The sequence below is a fragment of the Asterias amurensis genome, chromosome 10 (genome assembly GCF_032118995.1).
Source record: "Asterias amurensis chromosome 10, ASM3211899v1".
NCBI classification, from domain to species: domain Eukaryota; kingdom Metazoa; phylum Echinodermata; class Asteroidea; order Forcipulatida; family Asteriidae; genus Asterias; species Asterias amurensis.
Window position 1 is genome coordinate 20,451,011 of NC_092657.1, and position 18,336 is coordinate 20,469,346.

General features: G+C 38.0%; 1 protein-coding gene across 1 annotated transcript in view; it reads right to left on the bottom strand.

The window, feature by feature from the left end:
- The window catches only part of LOC139943164 (uncharacterized), a 59,580-nt gene that overhangs the window by 3,057 nt on the left and 38,187 nt on the right, over nt 1-18,336 (bottom strand). Inside the window, exons 3-12 of the mRNA XM_071939983.1 lie at nt 18,068-18,190; nt 17,497-17,613; nt 14,011-14,152; nt 13,004-13,075; nt 8,228-8,299; nt 6,833-6,907; nt 5,574-5,645; nt 4,403-4,474; nt 4,032-4,103; nt 2,359-2,430 (exon numbers count right to left, since the gene is read on the bottom strand). Coding sequence (XP_071796084.1) covers nt 2,359-2,430; nt 4,032-4,103; nt 4,403-4,474; nt 5,574-5,645; nt 6,833-6,907; nt 8,228-8,299; nt 13,004-13,075; nt 14,011-14,152; nt 17,497-17,613; nt 18,068-18,190 — 889 coding nt within the window. The remainder of the gene's footprint in view (nt 1-2,358; nt 2,431-4,031; nt 4,104-4,402; nt 4,475-5,573; nt 5,646-6,832; nt 6,908-8,227; nt 8,300-13,003; nt 13,076-14,010; nt 14,153-17,496; nt 17,614-18,067; nt 18,191-18,336) is intronic.

Here is an 18,336-nt window from a genome sequence, read left to right on the forward strand (position 1 = left end):
TATAGGTTTTCTCAGTCGAATTCAACAAATAAGCAGCCAGTTTCATTTCATGCGTTCAAATTAAAGCTGTTTTACCCCTTCAATCTAGCGTATCGTCATTCTTTTTCGTGACAAACACGCCCCAAGAAGCGTCCCCGAATTTGAATGCTGTTTTGATGAATTTTTAAATTGAATGATTATTTTGTTAAATCGAATGACGCAACATTACATTTTGACTAATCATAACATGAAATCGAATGACCCTTTTCAGTAGCACTCGATTTCGCGCGAAATAGAATAGCTTGAAGGTTAAATTGGCTGGTCATTTGCCGAAATTGATCGAGAAAACCTATATTCACTTAAAAACTGACTTTGTAACGAGCATTTGAGAGCTGTTGAAAGTATAAAAGATTGTGAGAAACGGCTCCCTTTGAAGTAGCATAGATTTTGAAATAGAGGTAATTTCTCACTAAAATAATAAAAGACTTCTAGCTAGAAGATTTTTATTCCTATCTGAAGGGACACACACATTCGTCCAACAAGGGTGTTTTTTTCTTTCATCCTTTTCTTCCAACTCCGATGACCAATTGAGCTCACATTGTCACAGGTTTGTTACTTTATGCTTATGTTGGGATACACCAAGAGAGAACACTGGTCTTTGACAATTACCAATAGTGTACCTTCCCTTTAAGAACTGCCTTTCAGCTCTAGACATCCACGAAGAAAATATCTAATAAATGTTTTCATCTTTGGCGTCTTCGTCTTTATTTCCCAATTTAAGTTAGCATTTTAAAATTACTCTAGGTAAAAATTTAGTAAATATAATCCCAATTTTCTTGAATTGTGGAATAGTAAGTTTGAAAAACATAATTAAAAGTTCGAGGGGCCACGGCAAGGTCGTCTATGCGCTGGATTTCTTTACAACATAGTTTAGTCCGCTGACTCAATGCAATTCCCAAAATGGCTTGTACAACAACTATCCTTATGTGGGTGCGTTCGTCTAGCTCCCCTGGGTCGACCCCGGTCTTCCCCCGGTGCGTTCGAATAGCTTTGACGTCATTCCACGGGCTCATCCGGGTCAGCCCCCAGTGCCCTGCTTGTGGAGTGGGTCATTTGGGGGCTGGCGCAGGTAAATGACGTCACTACGAGAGCGGTGAGTGGTCGTTCGTTTAGCTCTTGTCAGGGACTCGCCCGAGTGAGCACCGCGGGGTAGACCCAGGGAAGCTAACAAACGCACCCACTATTGTAGCTCAAACGGACCCTTACGTAACTTGAGTAGTTTAAATGCAGCTCTGGAGTACACGAACCAGTGTACCGAGATCTTGTGAATATATCGCGCCGAATGTTTACAAAATATAGTTCAAGAAATAGAGTTGTGCAAAGAAAAGAAATACAAGAACGGGAATAGAACCTGCAAATTACGGAATATTGTGCCTGCGCTCTCCCAACTCAGATATCTAGACCTATGTTGTCGTTGTGACAGGAGACCATACATGCTTCATACACCCCTTATACGGTGAACTGTATGATCACAGTAGTAGCGCCCTCTATTGACAAATTTATATTAATGGTTTATTTTAATCTGAATAAAAAACAACCAAAAGGTTGACAACATTCAAATTTACAAAGTTTTTACAGAATTAAGAAATATGGAATTAACAATAAACAGGCAAAATACATACATAAATACACACAAATTTGAGGGAAAAAAAACATTAACTAGCAGAAACACGCCATAAAAATAGCAAAGACATACATCAAAAAACAGACAGAAAGTTTAAAATTTGCCAAGCAGCCCCAAAAACTATTTCAATATTCTAGCTAATGAGGGTAGCGTGGATTTACTATCGTGGATTCTCCTTCAGCCAACCATAACTTCTCCTTCGGTGGACCCTCCGGCGGTTGGACTACCCTGTGTCATCGTCAAATCAATCGGGAAATTCCTCACTTGTTTAAAGTCATTGGACACTTTCGGTAAACAGTGTTGTTCAAAGGCCCACACATCGTGTATCACAACTTATATATCAAATAACAAACCTGTGAAAATTTAGGCTCAATAGGTCATCGGAGTCGGGAGAAAATAACGGGAAAACCCACCCTTGTTATTTCGCCGTGTCATGGCATTAGTTTAAAATAAATTCGTAATTCTCGCTTTCGAGAATTGAAAATTGTTTTAGTGTTTTCTCAAAAAGTAAAGCATTTTATGGAATAATATTTCAAGAGAAGTCTTTCATCATTACCTTCTGTAAACCCTGTGAGTTATTTGTAAATATCTGTGAACATTTTTTTTTTTTTTTTTTTTTCTGTTCCGAAAGTGTATAATGGCTTTAAGATTCCGGCTAAAACCAGTTATCAAAACAAATCATAACATTTACTTACAAATGATTAACCAACTGCAGTCCGGAAAATGTGTTGGCTTCAATAACTTTAAGCTGATTATCCTGTAAATGTCTGTGAATTGTCAAACAGAAAAACAGTTATGTTTGTTTGGGCAACTGCATAACCGTAAGACAATTTAGGAAGAGAGTGAGCAACTAAAGATTTCGCGCAAGATTTCCATCCCACGACCACCGCGCGACCGACTATAAACCGGCCTTAAAGGAACACATTGCCTTGGATCGGTCGAGTTGGTCTTTGAAAAGCGTTTGTAACCGTTTTTTATAAAATGCATATGGGTAGAAAGATGTTGTAAAAGTAGAATACAATGATCCACACAAACATGCCTCGAAATTGCGTGGTTTTTCTTTTACCTCGTCGACTAAAACGTCGGCCATTTATGGGGGTCAAAATTTTGACTCCCATAAATGGCCGACCGTGTTAGTTCGCACAGTAGAAGGAAAACCACGCAATTTCGTGGCAAACTTGTGTGTATCATTGTATTCTACTTTTAAAACATCTTTCCAACCATATGCATTATATACAAAACGGTTACAAACGCTTTTGTTTTGACCAACTCGTCCGATCCAAGGCAACGTGTTCCTTTAATAGTGACAAGAGAAATCACATAATCGCGAGTGCCAAGTATAGTAACGCGTGGGTTATAGGAACACGTTGCCTTGGATCGGTCGAGTTGGTCTTTGAAAAGCGTTTGTAACCGTTTGTTATAAAATGCATAGAGGCAAATTTGTGTGGATCATTTAATTCTACTTTCAAAACATCTCTCTTTCCATCATATTATGCATTTTATAACAAACGGTTACAAATGCTTTGTATAGACCAACTCGTCCGAGCCAATGTACCGTGTTCCTTTAATGGTTAACTATGAGTTGAAATCATGACGAAAGTGCAAACATTGTACTTCAAGTTCGACATGTTTTACTATAATCTTCAGACGATTTCAGAAGACCTATGAGTCTAAATCCTAATAGAGACGATTGATTCCTCTGTGCTGAATGTAATTTGTGCCGACATGTACGGGAAGGCCAGGACTTTTGTAACAATGAGACAAATGATAATACACATTATTTGGAGAGGTTATTCTTAAAATCTTTAACAAATTGAGACGTCTGGAAGTACACAATTCTTGGCAACAAAGTATATTCAGACAATGTTCTTTGTCTTGCAACTTTTAGGATGAACTCAGCCCATATATATAAATTATATATATATATATCCTTTCCTTAATCCCTTTCCCCTCTCTTTTTCTATAAATGGATATGTATTTGTTTGTACTTGTTTTATGCCTCTGAAGAAGGTCCGGATTGGATCGAAAGCTAAGGTCATCTACCCTATTCATTATATATATATATATTTTTGTTTTTATGCAAGTCGCCTGCCACACAAAGCCTGAAGGCCACTCCTACAATTATATTTTCCAGAGGCCGTTGCCACCTACTCCTAGGGCTGAAAAAGGGTTACCTTTTCACAGTCCACGTATGTAGGCTTGGGTATCATGAATTCGAAGTCTGGCCGGTTGAGCAGAAAGCACTACCTCCCCAACTTGCATTTTGTTTGTGTTTTGTGCATTTGGAATGCAAATTAAGTGCGTATACTTTTCTTTAAAATTCCAGTTAATAACCGTATGAAAATAAAATGATTGACAATTCACTTACAAGACTAGGAGGTTTGTTAATCCTTCGAATGCACCTGGTTCAACTGATGATATCTGATTACTCACAAGATCACTGGAAGAAAGAGAAACATGATATCAAAAACACTTCTATGGTGGTCTTAACACTAACTTGTCAATGTTATTTACATGGGGACTATTTTGTACTGTGAGTTGTAGCCTACTGTTGGAAAAAATAATAAGTAAAATCGGAACAGCTATAGACCGTAATGAATATGACGTCACCGTTCAAATATCTGACCTACAAGATGGCGTCCGTGTGCGTGTGGACGCGCATACGATTTGCCCTACAAGATGGTGACTTTCATAGCAAAAAGAGGTTATTCAAAAAGGTCTGTTGGTCATTGAACTTACAGTGAGATGAGACTGCTCAGATGACGGAATGTGTTTGCCTTTAGAGATGTAATCTGATTCCTGCCGAGACGTCTGGGTACCATCCAATCATGTATGTAAACAAAAAGTGGAAAGGGTTAACTTTGCGTGTGTCAATATTATTAACTGAGAAAACAGAATTAGCTGTGGCAAACTGCCTTTAACCAAAAGGAAAAATTGTATAAACGCTAGCATTAGTTAAAGGCAGTGACACGTTACTCAATATAAGTGTTAGCATAAACACTTGTTTACGATCGATGGTGAGTTGTTGGAAGTTTATACCATTGTGAGAACCGGCTCCCTGTGAAGTAACATAGTGTTCGAGAAAGAAGTACCTTTTATCATGAATTTGATTTTTAGACTTCAGATTTAGAAATTGAGGTCTCGAAATCAAGCATCAGAAATCACACAACTTCTACTGACAAGGGTAGTTTTTCTTCCATTGCAACCAAATGAAATCAACTGGTTTGTTATTTTATGCGTAAGTTGAAGTACACCAAGTAAGAAGACTGATCGTTGGCAATCATCAAAGGTGTCTTTAATGACGTCACGTTACCATAGCGGTATTCCGTAATTTAAATTTTTAGATCAAATTGCATTTTTAAACGTCGGAATTCTTTTTTTTTCTAGGTTGGCCCTACATGTTTCACTAACGGGTTGAATGTTTTAAAGACAATGGACACTATTGGTAAATGTCAATGACCAGTCTTCTCACTTGGTGCATAAAATAACAAACCTGTGAAAATTTGAGCTCGATTGGTCGCTGGAGTTGTGAGATAAATATGAAAGAAAAAAAAAACACCCTTGTCACACGAAGTTGTGTGCGTTCAGAAACTTGATTTCGAGACCTAAAATTCTAAACTTGAGGTCTCGAAATCAAATTCTTGGAGAGTTACTTCTTTCTCGAAAACTATGTAACTTCAGAGGGAGCCATTTTTCACAATGTTTTATACTATCAACCTCTCCCCAGTTCTCGTTAGCAAGCGCGGTTTTATGCTGATCATTATTTTGAGTAATTACCAATAGTGTCCACTGCCTTTAAAGAATAATTGCTAATGACGATAAATTAACCGATAACTAAGTGTAACATAAACATGTTTATATGTAGAGAGAGCAAGAGTCCGTAAAAAAATACAACACTAATAATACTCACAGAATAAACAGTCTGTCAAGACCTCGAAACATTCCTTCCCTTAGACTGACTAGCTTGTTCCCATCAAGCCGTCTGTAGGTAAACACATGATGTTAAAAAGTCAGCAATAATCAACAATATAAAGATGTAATTAATAGTTGTTCATAAATACCTTAGACAGTTTCGCTATTCATATTGGTGGATAGCTTGTCAAGTGGTAGCACAGGTCACTGTGCTCAAAATGGATTTAATTTGCTACTTTGTACATTTTGGGGTGTTGATTAAACAAAAAAATAAGGCACCGTTTAAAACTTTGATAATTACCAGCTGGAGCTGTTTATAACCGGTTGTTTTCGGATACGTTTAGATGCTTACTACGCGTTCGAATGCGTTCGTTCAGTCATCAAAATGCAACATACGAACAGGGCCCAATTTCATAGAGCTGCTAAGCACAACAATTTGCTCAGCATGAAATTTTTTCCCTTGATAAAAACAGATTTACCAACCAAATTTCAATGTGATTCTCTGTATAAGCAAACAAAAGCTGAGTACCCGTAACAAGCATTATGTAACAAATTGAAATGTGGCTGGTAATGCTGTTTTTATTGGGGAAGAAATATCATGCTTAGCAAATTGTTTTGCTTAGCAGCAGCTCTATGAAATTGGGCCCAGAGCTCAAGGACGTCGGAAAACAGATAAGTTTTACCGTACGGGTTCCATACTTTATTACGCCTTTGGCTCCGACCTTTGTTGCACGGCCACGACCCTGCCGGTTTTAAAGGGCAGTTTAAGAACTCCTCGCTACCCTTTTATTCCCTTATTTAAAGCCATTGGACCCTTTCGGTAAACAGTATTGTCCAAGGCCCACACTTCGTGTATCACAACTTCTATATCAAATAACAAACTTGTGAAAATTTAGGCTCAATTGGTCATCGGAGTCGGGAGAAAATAATGGGAAAAACCACCCTTGTATCCGCGCGTTTCGCCGTGTCATGACTGTGGTTTAAAATAAATCCGTAATTCTCGTTAACGAGAATTGATATTGTTTTACTGTTTTCTCAAAAAGTAAAGCATTTCATGGAATAATATTTCAAGAGAAGTATTTCACCACTACCTTCTGTAAACCCTGTAAGTTATTTGTAAATCTGTGATTTTTTTTCTCTATTTCTGTACCGAAAGGTTCCAATGGCTTTAAGGAAGTTTTCATGCCATAAGCTCAACAATAATTTTGAGTAAATACCAATATTTTCCAGTGCCTTCCTTTTACCCAACATACTTACAGCAGTTTCCTAATTGACGCCAAAGTTGCAAACACTCCGTCATCTATGTCTACCAAGTTATTCACGTTAATTTTTCTGAAAAAAAACAAAGAGTTTTGTTTGTGTGTTTTAAACCTTTATACATATAATTACAAAAATAATGGACAAGGTTATACATAATATAAGTATAAAAAACGGTCATCTTGAATTAATGTAAAGCCAGATCCATGCAAACGAAAAATGTGTGTAACATTGAACCATACAGATGAGATTGCACTCAAACGCTATTAAAATCACACAGTGGAAAATATTACAACAAAAGCAAATCAAGATCCTGTCAAAACACCCTAAAACACCATAAAACAGGAGGCAGTGAGAACAGTTTGAAACCACAAGTAGACCAAGTTCTTCCAAAGTCAAAATAAAACCCGCGCAAAAAAGCAACAACGAGTTTTTTTATATTTCATTTTCATTTATTAATTTTACAGGTAAACATGCAGGTTACAAAATGAGAACGGTAGAAAATAAATACATGTAGATATGAGAGAGAGAAAAACACAAGAGTAGCATCCCTGATGGACTTAAAAAAGAAAAGGTGAACTAAATTATTATCCAGTTAAAGGAACACGTTACCTTGGATCGGTCGAGTTGGTCTATAAAAAGCGTTGGTAAATGTTTGTTATAAAATGCATATGGGTAGAAAGATGTTGTAAAAGTATAGAATACAATGATCTACACAAATATGCTTCGAAATTGCACGGTTTTCCTTTTACCTCGTCGACTAACACGGTCGGCCATTGATGGGAGTCAAATTTTTGACTACCATAAATGGCCGACCGTGTTAGTTCGCACAGTAAAATGGAAACCATGCAATTTGGAGGCATGTTTGTGTGGATCACTGTACTATACTTTTACAACATCTTTCCAACCATAATGCATTTTTATATAACTATTGGTTTCAAACGCTTTGTATAGACCAACTCGACCGATCCAGGGCCTTTAATCTCCTGATGCCGCAATGTATATGGACATTAGATGGACGTTATAAAACATGACAACAGTAAAAATAGATAACTTTACATGCAATGTAAAACAATGAAAGCACAAAATATGGGCATTACAGACAATGGGCACTATTGGTAACTGTCGAAATCCAGTCTTCTCACTTGGTGTATATTGACATATACACAAAATAAAAAACCTGTGAAAATTTGAGCTCGATTGGTCGTCGGAGTTGCGAGATGACTATGACAGAAAATAACTTGAGAGGGAGCCGTTTCTCACAAAGTTTTATACTATCAACCTCTCCCCATTACTCGTTACCAAGTGAGGTTTATGCTAATAATTATTTTGAGTAAATACCAATAGTGTCCACTGCCTTTAAATAAACAAACAAATATTTATTTGAAAACTTACAATATTTGTAAATATGCCAGACCATCGAAAACTCCTGTTTTTAATCGTGTGAGTAGGTTTCTCTCCAAATCTCTGTGGGGTAAAAAAAAAAACAGTTGATATGCTTAGAGGGAATTGAATCAAGATGAGATTAAGCACACAAATTTAGAACATTTTGTCTGTCTTTTGCACGCTGTGATAAGATGAAACAAAAATAAGAATTATTTGATGGCGCAAAAATCCGAGAAGAAAGCGCTCACTGCGCAATAGAGCGACTATGATAATGATAAGCAAATCAGTACAGCTAACACACATCGGTGTATGGGTAAAAACCAAAATTAATATTCTTTATCCCCGATGCGAATTGTAAAATTTGCATCGGGGATAAAGAATATTAATGATTTTCTTATCAGAGATGTTAAAACATCTCTGATAAGAAAATCATTTTACTTTATAGCAAGCAATATTAAAAAAATTCAAATAAAGGCAGTGGACACTATTGGGAGTTACTCAAAATAATTATTAGAATAAAACCTTTCTTGGTGACGAGTAATGGGGAGAGGTTGATGGTATAAAACATTATGAGAAACGGATCGCTCTGAAGTGCCATATTTTTCGAGAAAGAAGTAGTTCTCCACGCGTTTGATTTCGATACCTCAAGTTAAGAATTTAAACGCACACGACTTCGTAAGACAAGGTTTTTTTGTTATCATTATCTCGTAACTTCGACGACTAGTTGAGCTCAAAATTTCACAGGTTTGTTATTTTATGCATTTGTTGAAATACAACAATTGAGAAGACTGGTCTTTGACAATTCCCAATAGTGTCAACAGCCGTTAAGTATGGATTTCCAAACAGCAGGAACACATCAATGATTCATTATTTTTCTACAGCATTCAGTGTCCCCTCTGATCTAGTTTACAGTCGTTACAAAATGTAGAAGTAAATTTGATATCGATTTATGTGCGTTTTCAGACCGAAGCGCAGCTGGGGGAGTATTAAGTTACGCGAGCAGAAAAGCGCGGGGAATTGTCAAAGAACATAATTCTTTCAATATTTCCAGTATTCTTTAATAACGATGATTCTGATAAAGTTAAAGGCACTGGGGTGGGTTTGGGTTTCGCAAAGAGTTAAGACTTGTTTTATCTCGAGTTAGGACAAGTTATGAGTAGCCTTAAAGACAGTGGACACTATTGGTAATTGTCAAAGACTAGTCTTCACAGTTGGTGTATCTCAACATATGCATAGAATACCAAACCTGTGAAAATTTGAGCTCAATCGGTCATCAAAGTTGCGAGATAATAATGAAAGAAGAAAACACCCTTGTCACACGGAGTTGTGTGCGTTTAGATGGTTGATTTCGAGACCTCAAGTTCTAAACCTGAGGTCTCGAAATCAAATTCATGGAAAATTACTTCTTTCTCGAAAACTATGGCACTTCAGAGGGAGCCGTTTCTCACAATGTTTTATACCATCAACCTCTCCCCATTACTCGTCACCAAGAAAGGTTTTACGCTAATAATTATTTTGAGTAAATACCAATAGTGTCCACTGCCTTTAAAGGCACTGGGGTGGGTTTCACAAAGAGTTAGGACTAGTCTTATCTCGAGTTAGGACCAGTTACTCGTCCTAACTTAGGACTATCCATGCAGTTTTTTAATTTCCAAGGACTAGACCTAAGTTAGGACTAGTCCTAACTCTTTGTGAAACCAACCCATTGGACATGTTCGGCAATTGTCAAAGACCAGTATTCTTTTGGTATATCATTATGAAGATGGTGTATCCTAACATATTATGCATAACATAACAAAACCTTCACAAAACCTTTACAACCTTTACAAAACCTTTTCCTGTTAACAGGAAACTGATGATGAAATACACCAAAGTTGTCAGCAAGGGAACCTCTATCACATGAAGTAAAATTCAAACAGGTTAGAGTGCTCAGAACTACCCAAAAGAGCAAAAGAGTGAGAGCACAACGTGAAGCTTGTTGACTGGTCGCCATCATACAGGCTTGACTAAATTTGTCATCGAAGTTGCAAGAGAGTGATAAGAAGGAAAAACAAAAACTGTTGCACAAATGTATTTGCTTTCGGATGTCTACAACGAAAAAAGTGTCAGACTTGAATTATTCTGATATTTGAGTGAGCAATAATGTCTTTGATATTTAGGTTTAACGCAATTTAGGTATTATATGAGACGTGGCCCAAAGGCTCCGGACTCTGCACCGAAAGATTCCGGATCGAATCCCGCTCCTTTTTTTCTTTTTCTTTTTTTTATAGTAAAAACTATGTAAAAAAAAAAAAAAAAAAAAAGGAAAAAAACATAGGTTCGAGTTAAGTTGAAGTTTTTTCCCAGGCACGTACTGGCATCGAGTGCAACTGCGCTATAAGACTTCGCGGTCGGCTCACCGCGCTGTCACCACCGTGGCTCGAACCGGGGACCTTTCGCTTCGCAGTCCGAAGCCCTACCACTACACCATGGTGGGACCCCCCAGGGTAATTAGCATTTATGACTTAATGAACCTTCGGTCCATACTTTACACATGATATTGGGTGCGTTCGTTTAGCTTCCCAATAATTAATCTGAGCATTTATATATATATAATTTTTTGTCTGGCCCTTTTTAGTTTACATTTTCATTAAATTCCAATACCACAAATTCAAGTTCATATCCGTGTAAACATATACTTTTAGAGTGGAAAAAACATAAAACAAACCTATACACTTGTTTGATAAAAAAAAAGGAAAAAAAAAAGAAGGTTAAACGGCGAGATTCGATCCCGTGACCTTTCAGTGTACAGTCGGGAGCCCCTTCCACTGGGCCATTGGTTTTAAACGAGATCAAATTTATTTTGTTGAGCCCTATATTCAAAACAACTTTAAATGAACGAAACAAAAACTAAACTAATCGGAGAATTGAGTGCCACTGCGCGGTGGAGTCAGCTGACTCTGATGGTAATAGTTTGATTATCTGTTTCACATTGTTTACACGACATTGCATGTATGTTAAGTGTGACGTCAGATGTTTATGCTCTGGGAATAGTTGCGTTCCCTAACGCTTGGTGGCGCACTATATTGAAAATTGGCGACTCGAGTCTGACCCGAGACCAAGACAGCGACTCGAGTCAACAACACTGAAACTATCAACCACATAATGATATTGTACACTCGGGCAAGTGTAGTCGATATTAAACCCTCATGGCCTACAGGTCACCAACATGCAGAATGGAAACACATTTTCCCTAAATACTTGTTAATTTGTTTTGCAATAGCAGGTGAAACCCTCTAGGTCTATCTTCAGACAGGCTCTCGACGTGGTCTTTAACCTTTTAGACACTGTAACTCATAATCATCAGTTTTAACCATCCGTGTGTCGCTCAAACGACTTGGCCATTGTGTTCGTTGTTTCTGCAATTTTAACGTAATTATTTGTTGTTACGATTCGTCTGTCCTCTCAATTTGTATATTGATTCGGTTTTGATCTTAAGGCCATCTGTTTAAATTTTAATGTAATAATATGGGTTTTCTCGGTCACATTTCGGCAAATGAGCAGTCAATTAAACCACCAAGCTATTTTATTCGCGCGAAATCGAATGCTTCTGAAAGGGGTCATTCGATTTCGTTTTATCATTAGTCAAATGTAATGTTGCGTCATTCGATTTAACAAAATAATCATTCAATTTAACAGTTCATCAAAGCAGCATTCACAGACGCTTCTTGAGGCGTGTGTGCCACGAAAACGAATGACGATACGTTAAATTGAACAGAGTGCTAAAGGAATTTGATTCGATTCAAAACAAAATTGAATGGCCGAATCCTGAATTTGAATTGCAGTAACAACCGAAGAGACAAAATAGTTTTAATTCGATCGCATGACAATGGAATTGACTGCTCATTTGCCGAATTTGACCGAGGAAACCTATATTAGAAATAGAAAACAAATTAATACACTTTGTACATTTGGTTAATTTTTGCTATACATTCTCTACGGCTTCGATAAAGCAGACCATCATCATTATTATCATTTAAGCTGTGTGTATTCATGTGTATGATGAAGCCCACCTTTTGTAAATGCCACACTTATCTATTTATTGCGATATAGCTTCTAAGCTATGACACAAATTGTATGAATCAACATTTGCAAAATGAGGTATAGACGTTATTTGCCAGCGGCTGTGTACCTCGTGTCATTCATTTAGTTATTAACAAACCAGTATTAATCCATCAGATGGTTTAAGCAGTGTAACAAATCGGATTGTTATACCTCTGTGCAAATTGTGAAGTTTGATTGGTCGAGAACCAATCATGTGACGCGCAACAAAAACGCATGTTACATGGCTCGCGACGCGCCGGGTAACATGAAAAGTGATGTACACCGGGTGCACATCACCTTGATCGTTCCCAGCGTTGGTCGATTTCGCGCTGTGTACGAAACAACCGCGGGTTCGAGGAAGTTGTTTCTCGTTCGTCTGCTTATAAAACAATGAATAGTCCGGCGTAATAATGTTTGTGACTGGGGTCCATGGGTTTTGTACACCCTCGAGGGAAAATGGCACCCTCGGCTTCGCCTCGGGTTCCATTTTCCCCCTCGGGTGTACAAAACGCCATGGACCCCGCCCGTCACAGCGTGCAACAATTGTATACTGGACACTGCTCTATAATGCATAGATCGTCGGTTCGAATCCCACCGATTGCCTCTGCTTAGAGCTCGACAAAGTACCGAGTTCACAGTGCTAACAGTAACACACATCGGTGTATGGGTAAAACAAAAATTAATATTCAACATTTAACTCACATTCTAACAAGAAACGGCAAGTTTTCGAAGACGCCCGCAGGTAAGTCAGTTATTGATCCTCGCCTCAAGGTACTGTAACATAAAAAGACAAGTGTTTACTCATAAATTAATCAATTAATTAATCTATCAATCAATCAACAAAAAACATGGCCTTTGGGACGTTTTTTTATGCAAGTTGCCTAAAACAAGACTAAAAGCCACTCTAGGTTATGGGCTACAAGGAAGAAAACATAGACATGCAGAAACTCAGTGGAGCTGAAGGTAGGAATTGACGTTCCTCTAAAAAGATGGAAGATCATAAGATGAATTTTATACAGTCTCCGTAGATTCTGAGCTACTATCCCAAATTCCAGGTTGGCCTTGCCCAGAAATGGACAGCCGTCGATGTCACCAAACTCTTCCTAACTTAGGATTCATCTTAGGACTTAGGATGGGTTCAGTTCCGTATCCAACTACGTAAGAAGAATTGAACCCACCCTCTAAATAAACTCGAGATAAGACTAGTTCTAACTCTTTGTGAAATATACCCCAGGAGATTTTGTCCATTTTTTTTTCCACAGATCTACAAATATAGTTTACAGGGTTTTCAGAAGGTAATGGTGAAAAACTTCCCTTGAAATATTATTCCATGAAATGCTTTACTTTTTGAGAAAACATTAAAACAATATCAATTCTCGATAGCGAGAATTGCGGATTTATTTTAAACACATGTCATGACACGGCGAAACGTGCGGAAACAAGAGTGGGTTTTCTCGTTATTTTCTCCCGACTCCGATGACCGATTGAGCCAAAATTGTCACAGGTTTGTTATTTTATATAAGATGTGATACACGAAGTGTGAGACCTGGACAATACTTTTTACAGAAAGTGTCCAATGGCTTTAAATGGGAGAGATTGGCTGTTGCCAGTTTAGTAGTATAAGTACCCCCTTGTTTGGATTTGTTGTTTTTCCTTGACGAAAAGATCATCTCAGCACAAGTATGAGAAAACCAAAAAATAAAACTCACATTCCATTTGTCATCCGAGGTAGGGATTCTAAAACTTGTGACATGTTATGGTGCCCAGTGCAGTTAGCATGCACCATTAGTGTTCCTTTGAAAAGATCATCATTCATCTTACATGTGCAGTCTTTCGGACACAACCTCGAATCTAATAAAACACAAGAATGGAAATAGGAAGTAAATGGATGAAATTAACATTATAGAAAGGTTTGCGGTAACACCATGTAATGACTATCTCTAATGAGTTGGGGTGGTTCTGAAAATATATTATGTTAAATCTATATTAATTTTATTGTGTACCCCAGATGTGGGGCAACAGGGGTCAATTTCATAGAGCTGCTTAAGCAAAAAAAATGCTGAAAGTCACCTGGAAGTGGTATTTTTTCAAAATAAAGCTTTTGTCACTAACATATGTGTTTTGATGAGTGGAATGTGAATAAACAGTTAACTAAGGTTTTAAAAAAATAGTTCTTATGTTGTTTACAAATTTAAGAGTAGACCCCGACCCGAGGGGGCGCTGTTCGTGACGTCAATCGAGGCAGACTTTTTTTTCCGGCAATGCCGACCAGGTGTATTGCTGCTGAATGCAGAAAAACACTTTTTGAAATGTACCAACTCACGACTGGGACGTACATCTACTTTGCACGTGTGTTTACTATACGCATTGCAGGCAAAGTCTGCCTCGATTGACGTCACAAAAGGGGTAGGCGGAGTCAGCCCCCAAACAACTTTATATATTTTTTAAACATATAAATCGTGACAAACAATTACTAAAAAAAATTGTTTTATTGTTCGTAAGCATATACTCTTATGTTTGAAAGAAACAAAAAATTATATTTCCAGGTGACTTTAAGCACGAAAATGGCTTGCTTATTTTACACAAGTTACTGGCCTAAATTTCATTCCATATACGTTGCTTTTGACTGGTATTTAGCTGTTGTTTACTTAGCATAACAATTGAGTGGAGTCTTGGCCTGTAATCTGGTTTTACTAAGCAAGGATTTTTTTGCTTAAGCAAATATTTTTGCTTAAGCAGCTCTATGAAATTGGGCCCAGATCTACGGATCATAGTATGTATTTGCTTTTGTTGTCCCTAGCCCATCTCGGGGTATATTGTTATTGTATTTTGTTTTGTACTGTTATGGCAAATAAAATAATAATAATAATGAAAAGAACCTTTGGTTTCAACTCGACGTTTCGATCAGTATGCTCTGATCGTCTTCTGCAGAAAGCTGTACGCTGATGCTGCAAGCTGCTTGAGTACTGAGTACCAACGGTTCTTTTCAGAACCACCCCAACTCATTAGAGATAGTCATTACATGGTGTTACCGCAAACCTTTCTATACCGTATTTCCACCATGCAAAGTTTCAAATCCTTCTTGAAATTAACATTGTTAAAATTCCTAATCGACACCATCTCTATGGAATGAATTGTGAGTTGGCTTGCAAGTACGTTAAGCCCGGTCCATAGGCTTCAACCAGCAAACCGAATACACATTTTGGTTTGCGATATAACACCACCATGTGTGTATCTACTTGCCAGGTAGAGTTTGTTCTTTATTCTACTACCGCGGAGTAGGCTGTTCAGGTGTTCGGAAGAGTTCTCAGTTCTGAAAAGAGCTGTTCTGCTTTTTAACTATTACCAGGGCGGATGGTATAGAACATAGGCTGGGACTACTACTTTAGCTTATAGGATCGTAATTAACTGTACTACCGCGTAGTCAGTTCTGAAACTGGTATTACGTGTTGGCTAGCTAGCTCATTTTCTTTTCATTATTTGTATTTGTATTAATTGCATCGGTAGGTCAGCGAAGAAATAAAGTACTTAAAACTGAAACCTTATACTAATTTATGGACATTGTTGACAATTATAAATGATCAACAACCTAACATAAAAATATATGTTTAAGGTTTAATATTTTGTATTAACATGCAGGTCAATCGTGTCTGTAGTGCAGATAAAGGAACTTGTTTTTGACGCATTCTTTAGAGATATTGCATAAATAGTAGAGTATTTTTTGTCATGAAATCGTAAAAAAATTGCAAGAATATATTTTTAAAACGACACCTTGGGTAAATATGCCTTCGAGTAAAATCGGATATATTGTTAATCCGAGGCGATGATGGTAACACATAATGACCGTCTCACGACGCGATACACGGTGCAACACACAAAGGAACTCTGCCTGCGCTCGTGGGGGCTTTGTGAGCAAATTCCCCCCGGGGTACTTCATCGCGCAGTCACTGTGTCAACATTTTGAATTCGGAAAGAAATCATCGAACTCAGAACAAACATGGAACGTGTTTGTGACTGTTATCTTGTAAAGTCAGACAGTGCAGTTAAGCCGCTCCCTTAGGATTTGTCTCCTTTTTTCTAAGGATTTTTATGGAATAGTGCAAACTGTTAAATCTGAAATATGATATTGAGGTACTTCATTTTTACAAGCTTATTTTGGAACTGCGTGTAGTAACTTTATAGATATTTATTGACATCAATTGATTATTGACGCACGCTATAGTTATCTGTTGATGAGTGATGGATAGAGTCGAGAGTGAACTGGTCGAAGTACTTTGCGAAACGCTAAGTATATTGTAGACAAAAGTGTGTTAATAGAGAATAGAACCTCTTCTATGCAGCCATTGTTGATGAAACGTGCACGCGTGATAGTTGACCTTACATGGGCCCATGGGCCTAACTCAGCTCGAGACGTTTTGACCAAGGGTTTGTGGAATGTAAAACGTTTGTTTGTGACTAGGTGCAACGCAGGCTTCAACCCTTTCGAAAGGGTTCAGATGGTTGGTATAGAGAAGGCAGCGAGAGGCACCTTAGGTCTTCTCAGAGCACTTCTCCAAATCGCACTTTTACAAATCGTTAAATCAAAGATGGCGGTATATATAACGTCATGTGCAATCCATCTATATACAAGCCCATAATCAAAATGTTACGAGCTACGTCGGTTGTGAAGAGGGGACACCCACAAACCCATTATCAAGAACTCACAAACTACGTCGATCAGTTCTGAAGAATAACCATTTGCATTGGCATTCATCGTTGATACGTGCACGAGTGAAAGGCTACCATTGTCTGAGACTCGTGCGCTTGACGTAACCGCGTGCACTTTTACGATGATTTACATCAAAGATGGCTGCAATTGACGTCATGTGAAATCGATCTTTACAAACCCCACCAAAAACTTACAACCTACGTCAGTTCTGAAGAACGGATAGCACTGAGTAAAAAGCTGTTACGCTGCTGAAATAATTCATTCATTTTTCAAACACAGTGATGCCCTAAAGTCAAATAGGGAACAAGTTTATTGAGCTGCATATAGCGACAAGAAACTGTTGATGAAAACTATGCTAACTATAGCATAAAATAATTCAAAAGTATCAACGTACTCTCTGCATGGTGCCACAAGGCTCTATATTGTGCCCACTTTCACAAACATCAAGTTATCTCTCTGTATCTTACCAATTGAGTTATTATCTTACCACAATTCTTTTCGTCTTCTGCTTCTGCGCAGTCGATAATTCCATCACAGTGAAACTTCCGGAGAAGACACGTGGTCTCGTTAGCGCAACGCTCATTGGCTGGACACGTAGGAAGTGCTGTGTGGTATCAGAATAGGGATATAAACATACTTGCATAAATAAGGGTAGCGACGAGTTCTTATACTGCCGCTTAAAACCGGCAGGGTCGTGGCTGTGTGATTCGCACGGCCACGACCCTTTTATTCCCAGTCATAAATGCCTTTTTTGTTAAAGGCGTAATAAAGTAGAAAACTCTGTAAAACTTGTCCGTTTTTCGACGCCTTTTCCCTGGGCTTTGTACGTCCGTTTGTGCCATTTTTATGGCTGAGACAGTTTTCAGATATGTATTCGTGGGCGTAGTAGTAGTACGCATTGTCGTACTTATGGGCCAAAATGGCACGCGAGATCAATCCCCTATGGACACGAGGTTGTTGGCTAAACGTATCCCAAAAAACAACGGGATATAAACAGCTCCACATTAACTTTAAATATGAAACTTTAATTAAATTCATAAACAATAAATAAAACTCACGGCAGTTTTCCTCGTCTGACCTGTCTGGGCAATCCATTATGACGTCACAAACTCCAATTCGATCGACACAAACATCGCCGTCTTCACATCTGAACTCAGTTTCCTCGTCGCAATCTGTCGACACTGAACATTGTGCAATAAATAATCACTTCTTGATTAGTTCGCGAATAGCACAATGAGAGACTTTGGGACGCTAGGTGGCAGCAAACTTACAAGATAGATTCCCATTGGTTACGTAGCTCTCAGCATGCGCACATAACCAAGAACAA